The 9,148-nt window shown below is 37.8% G+C and overlaps 1 protein-coding gene across 1 annotated transcript in view; it reads right to left on the reverse strand.

Moving 5' to 3' along the window:
• Positions 1–1,116: 1,116 nt before the first annotated feature.
• The window catches only part of RGS22 (regulator of G-protein signaling 22), a gene marked incomplete at its 5' end in the record, with an annotated part of 35,037 nt that continues 27,005 nt past the window's right edge, over positions 1,117–9,148 (reverse strand). Inside the window, 4 exons of the mRNA XM_010140558.1 lie at positions 1,117–1,227; positions 2,851–2,946; positions 6,633–6,773; positions 8,298–8,477. Of these exons, the coding sequence (XP_010138860.1) occupies positions 1,117–1,227; positions 2,851–2,946; positions 6,633–6,773; positions 8,298–8,477 (528 nt within the window). The remainder of the gene's footprint in view (positions 1,228–2,850; positions 2,947–6,632; positions 6,774–8,297; positions 8,478–9,148) is intronic.

The following is a 9,148-nucleotide window of genomic DNA, read 5'->3' on the forward strand; positions in this document are numbered from 1 at the left end:
CTTTGAAGCAAAATCTGCTTTTCTGTCTTTAGAAGATCTCTTGCTGTCCCACTTCTTTCTCTCATTCTAATGTTTAATTGACTTCAGCAGAGATGATCTATTGCTAGTTCTGTGTCAGGCCCTTGCCAGTAACTCCATAGGACCTGATCTTCCTCCAGTCATCTCATGCTCCTATTTAAAATATTTTAACTGGAAAGCTTAGATAACTGCATTTTAGAGACTACCATTTTGCAACAAAATTCCATCTGGTCAACATTAGGTCCATTAACCATGGCTGGAGTGAAGAATAACCTTGCCTTCATGTTGACACTGTACAGCTTCAGTTAAACGTGATTTGGAGCAAGATAATTTGCTACTAATGAGCCACAGTGCTGACAGCAGGAAAACTAGCTTTTTAAAATCCCGATTTCAAAACACACTTGGTGGCAGTCTGGTATTCCCTTTCTGTTTCTTGAGGAGATTTGAATGGTTCTCCAAAATCACACTACTCTTTGGAGAAATGGTGGATTTTTTGGAGTTTCCAGACTTTGGGAGGGATATAGATGAAGCACCTGTATATGGAGAGAAAATTAAAATTATAGAAAATTGAATGTTTTTAATATCTCATGGTGCTGTTGCTAGCCCTACTGCTAAATGGAGTTATTTAATGAACAAACAGGTCATAATATCCTTGGGGAAAACTTAAGAGTATATACCCAGCTGACACAAGGATGAGGCAATGCCTCTTATGTCCCTCAAAATCATACTGACAAACTGGTGAGGAAAAAGGTTCATCCCTCTGCTTGCATGTAAGTTGACTGAGCACAATAAGCCAGGGATGGGAGGAGAAAAATGTATGTGAATCAAATAGAATTGCCCTGCCACTGTGCAGAATGAAGAAATAGCCATAATCCTCTCTGAAGTAGGACCTGTGCAGTGAAGACAATGCTGACACCCTGCAACTTTGTCTCTCCCTTTCTTAGAAAAGTTACCACTCACAAGTATAATGCAGAGATCAACTCCCCTGCAGACAGTGTAAGAGAGGCAGCACTTTATACGCACAGGGCAAACAAAGTCCTTGTACTGAGAGAATTTCACATAAGCTATAAGCTTGTCCTCCTAAACTAGAGAGCTGGATTAACGACCTGTAAGGAGTGATGATGAGTTTTTCTCCAGATCTTCTTGCTTTTTGAGGAGTATTCTCTCCTCCTCCAAGGCTTCTATGTATTTGGAATAGGACCAGGAAGCCTGCAAGAACCATTAAAAACCATCAGTCTCTTGACCTTGTCACTAGCAGTTCCTCATCCGTTTCAACAGTGAGACAAAAAACTTATGTTATAGCCCTGGTATTGAATAATCACAATTTTAAAAGGAGAAGTTTTGTCATGACAATACTGGAATCACGGGGGAAATGGTATCACCGCAAATAAGTGATCTCGAAACACCACGAAATGCAGTTTTTAAGCAAGTTTTACAGGTATGATGTTTACATTCATTTATGCTCTGTCCCTGGTCTGCATCCTATTCTCTCTCCTCTCATCTTCAAAACCTAAATACAGCAGATTTTTCCCCTTCTGAAACTTCAGCCTTTTGTGCTATTGAGAACTTGATTTTATGTCCTTACCACATTCTTCTAGTGTCCTTTCTCAAAGCATCAAAGGGCTCATTAGCTTCTTTTTGCCTGCCCTCTCCAGCAGAATGCTGCCACCACTAAAGTCAGAGCAACTGGAGATGTCATCATTTCCTCTTCCAAGGAACGTATGTTGCTCTTTACATTGCAACAACCACAGTTCAGGTTCCATATAAATCTCACTCTCCCGAATCAGCATGGGAACTGCAGTTTTATTTGGCTTTTTTTCCTTACAGCAGAAGGTGGGGGCCAATTTGTCATGCCATGACTTAGTAAGAACTTCTAGCATCTTCCTATAGCAAAAAGGGGCTTGAAGAAGAAACTGCTCTACAATTATCTGCCTCTTTTTGAGGGCTTAGGTATATGATATTGATATGCTGGCTCACTCAGCTAACTTTTTTTTTTTAAAATAGGTATGAGCAAAAGTAAAAAGTCAGTTTAAGGGGTAAGACTGTGAGCTTAACTATGCAGTTTGTACTGTGGTTTCAGATTTTTGAGGTATTTTAGACTGCTTGTTTCCATATTCTGCTCATCACTAACAGGAAGAGGTCTATGGAATACTAGCAGTGGCCGATGTGTGATTTACTCCTGCATCATATGACTTAGCTGTGATTATGTGGTTGCCCAGATTACCTGTTATGTTATGGCAGTGTCAACTCAGCTGTGAATGATCAATGATATGCCCAAGGTGGTTTGTCTAATCTTCTTGGTTCTGTAGCAAAATGACCTTTGCCTTTACACTTCAGATTTGATACATCATGAAAGTTGTTCTCGAAGAAGCACTGAAGAGCTATTTCCTGTCAGATTTTCTATCCAAATACCTAGATTTCCTAAATTAGTTCACCTTCACCTTTTTGATATGAGCAGAACAGGTCTTGAGTTTAAATGAAATTTTTTCAGGATATGAATTTCACAAGTAACAAAAAGCTTCTTATTCCAGAACTTCCTTTTCTTCAATTTATCTTTAAATAAAGATTCTGTTTAAATCTATACACCTAAAGGGCTTAATAGGTTGTTAGATATTAATACAACTCTGAACTTAAATCTTAAGAAAATTAATAAAGAAAGAAAAAAGACATCACCTGTGAGGTAAGTAAACTTATAACAGCAAAGTTAATTGTAGAAGAATGAACAATTATTGAAGAACCATGTGACAGTAGAATTCAAAGCTCCACCTTCCCATTCTCTCATTTTATCTCTCTTGAATGCTGGTCGCTGTAGCAACACTTTTAAGTATTTACCTGCCACCCATATCCATCTGAAAATGATGCTGGTCCTCTCTCCACACCAATCTCACTGCTTGACAGACTGATGAATCGCATCCCCACTTCTTTACTCTGCCAATAAGAAGAATTCATAACTAGATGTAAACAGTATTTACTAAGATAAAGTAAAAAGCAACACCTGAGGAAGCAAAAACAGTCATTAGAAATGAGACAGATATGCATCAATGTTTTGTAATGCCCAGTTTCATAATTTATCACATTGGACGTGTAAAAATAGCAGAAAATATTGCTTTTTTAAAAGCATTTCTTTGTCCTAATTGAAGTTGCCTTACATCTACACCCCTGCAGACTACCTTCCTCTCAGACTCAATACCTGCTCCAAAATATAGCTAAGTGAGAGGGCAGATCTGCACCAAAACATATTTTAAGGACTGAGAGGCCATTGTTATCCTCTAATTTTTAGGTATAAATGTACAATGTAGGATTTGTCATGATTAATTCCAGTTTGATGCAGGAGCTCTGAATGAACTATGTGTTAGGAAAAGAGACAATCTGATTTAAAACACTTACAGTGAACGACGACATTGTAACCCGTGGTAAGCTGCTCTGGTGATTAGCTATTTGTCATTTTCATGTTAGTTTAGTGTTTTACTAAGGCTGCACCTTTGCATGTTCTGTCTGATGATCCAAAAACTCTTTAGGAACATTAATCAATGTTCATATTTAACCTCACATAATTAACCCCAAAACATCCCCATGAGGCGAATAATACAAACCTCCCATACTGCAAATGATAAAGTGAGGAAAAAAAGAGAGGTCAACTGGTTCCCAAAGTCACTCGGAAAGTCCCTGAAAGATCTGGAAAAGGATCAAAATATCCTGCTTTCTTGCTCCCAAAGTGCCTTTTCCTTCCTTATCATCCCCATGTTCTATGGACCCATCATCTATAAGGGTGACTTTTAGCTATAGAACTGCCCAGTCAGTGTGATGTTTATCTCCTCTCCAGAAGCAGGATTCTAACTTCTGTGGCACAGTCAACTGATGGAACAGGGATGCCAAAGCAAATACAGAAATAGTGTGTATACTCATATACTACAGTTTATGTTTGCTAGCTTTCTGAATGAGAATGGTGAAATAAGTGAGGTCTTTGTTAATGTCTTCTCATAATAAATTAGGCGATGTTATGGCAATGTCATATCACATGACATTACACCACTTACTAACAAATAAACTACTAAGAAGCTTAAAGAGAGATAAGGGAAACATGGGAAAAAGAATTATTGCTTATGGTTTTACCTTTCCCTGCTAATGGCATGGAAAGAGAAAATACAGATTTAAAGTGAGAGTTAAAACTATTTTGTACACTTGAAAGCAAAAAAATCCCAAGTCTATTTTGGAGGTTAAATGCAATTTTGTATAGAATGAATTACAAATACTGGCATCAAGGCAGTCTGCAAAAAGTTACTGATGATATAGTTTTAAGTACGTGGCATGTGCACCTAGCAGTTAACAAAGGACAGATCCACAGAGGGACCAAAGATGAGTGCATACAGCTGTACCACACTAAGGCCAAATATGAAAATGGAGAAGAAAACCATACTCTCCCAAGGAAGGCAATATCTTTTAAAACAACTATTTCAGCTCAGTACTGAAGCAATCACATTATACTGAATGTTCGAGCCTACCTCACCCTGTACCTACTCACCCCTGCCTTCCTGACAGTACACTCTAGAAGAGGTCTCTGCATTGTGCAGTGCTTGCATGGCATCCCTCATTGTCAGCCACTCCTTCCCTGCACTGAGTACATTTCCAAGAAGCCTTCAATAGGATTTGCCCCATATATGACAAATAGGGACACACAGAAAGTATTGAGATAGTCAAATATTACCAAGTCAAGCATGACTGTCCGGCAAAAATCTCCTCGTCTGCCCATTTTTTCCATTATACTACATAAAAGTACAAGTCTTATCCAGTCAGGTCAGAAAGTGAGGTGAGCCCAGGTAGATTGGGCACCCCAGGGACAAATCTGTGAGAAAGGAGAAAGTAGAATTCCTCCCTCAGGACCGTGGTTGTGTCATCTGACATAAGCACAAAATGGCAACTGATTTGTGAGGGGGAAAAAAATAAATAAATACATATATAATAATAATTTAAAAAATCATTTCTAACCCTTGCCAGAGCTTTGCTCTCCTTCAACATGAGCCTAACAGGGCAGAGCAGCACAGACATTATTTTAAATGCTGAGAAATCATCACTTTCTACAAGCTGCCAAGTGAACCTGTTATCACTTATGTTGGACGAACCTTATCAGTATCCTTCAGGGATACTGAATCATTTGAATAGTTATGTTGTTGCTGAAGGAACAGAAATTGCAGGCCAGAGAACAGGGAATGGCAAATTCTTTAAACAGTAATAGAGCGGGAAAGAGGTTTCAAAAACTTGTCTGTTCCAGCTATTCTTTCAAGAGATTTTAAAAGGTAACTGCTTTAGAGATAATTTTTTGTGAGAACAATCTGCAGACTATTCTGTCCCGTTTGCTCCCCATAAAAGCTAGGCTTTTGTCCTCTTGGCCAAAATTTGCTCTTTATTTCCTTGGTCTTAATTAGAAATCTTATAGATAGGCAACAAACAGATGGGAAAAATAAATCTGTGAAAACACAGAAGTGCATTACTTTGAAATAGTGCATTCTTGCACTATAAGTACTGCCAGTGGCCTTGCCACGTGCTTCAGAGAAAGGAACATGAGTTCTTGGATTTTAGACTTCACTTGATGTTGGTGCATGGCCTTGCGTAATGCTTCGCTGGTCCTCAGTTTTCATGTGTCTTTTAGAAAAAGAGGATAACAGTGTGTACATGTCCTTATGGGCATATATGTCCTTATCTGTCCAGGTACTCATGTGGTTCTCATCATGAGTAATAAGACATGTATATGATATTTAAAATATGTAGAGGTCTTCTAATGCTACTTACAATAGTTTGCAAGTCAAATAATTTCTCTGCCTTTAAAGGAATGTTCTCTGCTCAAAGCTGGCCAAGCAATTAAGTTTTGTAAAAAAGAAACTTTTGCAAAGTCTATAATCAATAGCAAAAAAAATCCATTATACTTGAATAATAAAATTCCAAGAAAAACATTTTTACAAGCGAGCATTCCGCTGCAGAGGTCACAGTTCTGTTGATGCAGTGAAACTGTTTGAAAACTCATTGTGAACAGTCTAACAATTTCACTGTCAGAGTGAGAAATACTCAAGAAAAGACAAAGACTATACAAAAGCAATTAGCACATAAATATATTTTAAAATAATGTGCAGAGTTTACAAATGCTCATTCTGAAAAATAGATATGAAATCTGGTTTGGTTTTGACTTGCTTTGCTTTCAGTAGTGACCCAGGACTGTAAATACTCAAATAGGACAGTACATACCGAAAGTGCAAACAGGTCTGCATTTACCCATTGTACACATGGACTGTACATGGATTCGGGGGTTTTTTAAATTCAGCCCTCTTTTTTGCTCTTCTCTTGGCAAAAAAAGGATAACTAAAATATATTTTCCCCTCTGCTTAATGAAAGGAGTATTCCATTGACTCATCTGCTTCAAGTTAAACATATGTAAATGCACTGGCAGGACTGAGAATTAATCGCCCTAGGACCAGGTCGCATGTAAAGCTTAAATTCTAACAAGAAGATTTCGGTAGCTTTGGATCAGGCTGAGAAAGGTATATGGGGATTCCTGTATGTTTGCTCATGAAGAAGTTTTCATGCAGTTCGTCAGCTGTCATCTGAGACTTTGTGAGCCTTACCTCTGCTCTTTTGCCTTCCTTCTTTCCCATCTTTATTTCTTTTTTTCTCTCCAAGGCAAGTAAAATCTGGTCATTAGGCAAATTGCTTCGAAACTCACAAAATTTTGGCCAAAATTTAAACAGAAGAGCAAAAATAGTCATCTACACAGAAAGAAAAGAAAATCAATCTTGATCATATTAAGAAAAGAGTTTACTGTGAAATAAAATGTAGTTTACCATGAGAATGAAATAACTGTTTCTTTTTTAATACACAGCCTTGTTCCTCCCACGTACTGTGTCCTGACATTTCAACCCAGCTTTGCTCGGCACATGCTTCTCATCAGTGTGTTTATTACTGGTGAGAAATCTTTCTAAAACACAGTTAAAAGGCACTTTCTTTTTTTATATTTCCCTAAACAATTGTTTGCATTAATGAAAACATCCATCATTTTTTACAAGTATTCTTGATAAAATATACACCACTGTATTTACACCACTGTACTGCTCAAGTATTTCAAATATTCAGTTCGTTAGGGAGAAGCTTTTTTCTTCCTCCTTAAAAGAAAGGAAATACTTTTTTGCCTCTGGAAAGGCTCTAAAACCACATTACAGATCTATGAGCAAATCTTGGATAATTTTTAAATTATATAATCTCTCACAGGGTCTTTTTTGAACTAGAATAAGCAAAACAATTTTAGAAAGGCAAACAGAGGGGCTCAGTGAATTCTGTTGCTGCATGTACTAAGGCTCACATTTTTCAATTTATTTAGATGTTTAATTCTCATTGAGAAACTTGGCTTCAAAGGAGCTGAGCAGGCTCAGCACCTCACTGCTTCCGGCTCAGCAGACTTGAATGTGACATGTGAGTCACTGTCATGTTCCAGTCACAGCTTTTTGGCCAAGTTCATCCCTTGGTTTTGTGCCACATTTCTGGAGTTCACTGAGACTTCTATTTCTCTTAGGACCTATATGAACCCTTTACTCTGACAAACCATTCATCTTTTGTGATCCAAACACTTTATGGACGTCAACAGTTGACGTTTAAATATGTTGGCGGCAATTTTATAGGGTAAGAATAGGAACTAGCTTTCTTGGGATTAAAAGATAAGACAGAGAAGACAGTAACGAAGAAGAAGAAAATAGGAATTCTGTAGTAAAGGTTCACAAATTGCTGTTCAATCTGATTAGTACAAAGATCAGAGATAAAATTGTCTACAGCCATTTAATACAGATTTTCTGTAATAAAGAAGGGCAAGGCATTCATTAAGTTAAGCTGTCTCTGTGCTTTACTCACATTTACATTTTCTTTTCATAAACTACAAAACCTACAAACCTTCTAACTATAAATTATTTCTCCTATAACCAAGTGGTAGAGAACAAGCAATTAAAAACACAGACAGAATTAATTTCTACTGCCAGAATTCCTAACACAGACCTGGGTAACAATGCCTTTCCAGGATCAGCCAGTTGTCAGAGATCGTCCAGTTTATTGAGCAGTAAACATCTGAAACCTCTCTGTCATCTCCACCGTACAATCTTCATTGAAATTCGTTACTATAATGTTCTCCTTCATGCCCAGGCTTATGTATAGAGTCAAAATTGTCACATAAGCAAGAAAGACTGTTCTTAAAATCATGCACACAGACTCTAGCCTGACCTGTTACAGAGATTCTCCCAGCTGCTTACCTGTGCTTCTCTAAAAATGTAAGGTCCTAGTTCTTTCCTGTGCTCCAAAATCTTCTTTGCTTGTTCAACTGGGATGTCAATCTGCAAAGCTGGGGGTACGGCAGAATTAATAAAGCAGTCAATAATAGCTGTGATCTTTTTCTGAACTGTAGCATCATCACAATGAGAATGGCACAAATCCTGAAAGACAAAAAATAGTGTTTTCAGTCAGTGGAGAGAGAGAGAGACACAAGGCTCTTTACAAGGGCCCAGTGATCAAAGAGCAATAGTCATACAAAAGTAATTATACAATAGATTTCTTCAGTATGTAGGACAAAATTCTCATAGCAAATATACATGGTCAAAGACATAGCTAAGCCGTGAGTGGGAGTGGGACTTCTGGTCTGCAAATGCAGGTATATAGCAATTATTGCTTTTAGGTGATAATCTCTGTCTCCACATTCTGATGAAACAGGGTAGTTTTTATTCTGCATTCAGTCTAAATACGTTACTGGCAAATAGTAGGCATTTCTGACTGTGGTTGTGAAATGCACCGCTTTTCACAATGAGTCTGCTATGACTAGCATAGCCACGGTAACTAAAAGACACAGAAATTCTCTGAGAAAAGAGGGGAATTATTTAGAGGGTACAAAGTATTACAACTAGAAATGTTGGCACAGGAAGGGACAATTTCAGCTACTAGTACAATCTTCAATTCATTGAAATCTACTTTTACCATTCAGTAAGATTTTGTAGTTTCCAAAAAACCCAGCATTTGAAATAACTCTGTGCAGACCAAACCAGAATTTACAAGGGTGAGATCTCCAAGGAACACTGCGGGGGGGGGGGGGGGGTTACTTTTTAAAAGGTGA

Source organism: Buceros rhinoceros, unplaced genomic scaffold, assembly GCF_000710305.1.
Source record: "Buceros rhinoceros silvestris isolate BGI_N320 unplaced genomic scaffold, ASM71030v1 scaffold6157, whole genome shotgun sequence".
NCBI lineage: Eukaryota > Metazoa > Chordata > Aves > Bucerotiformes > Bucerotidae > Buceros > Buceros rhinoceros.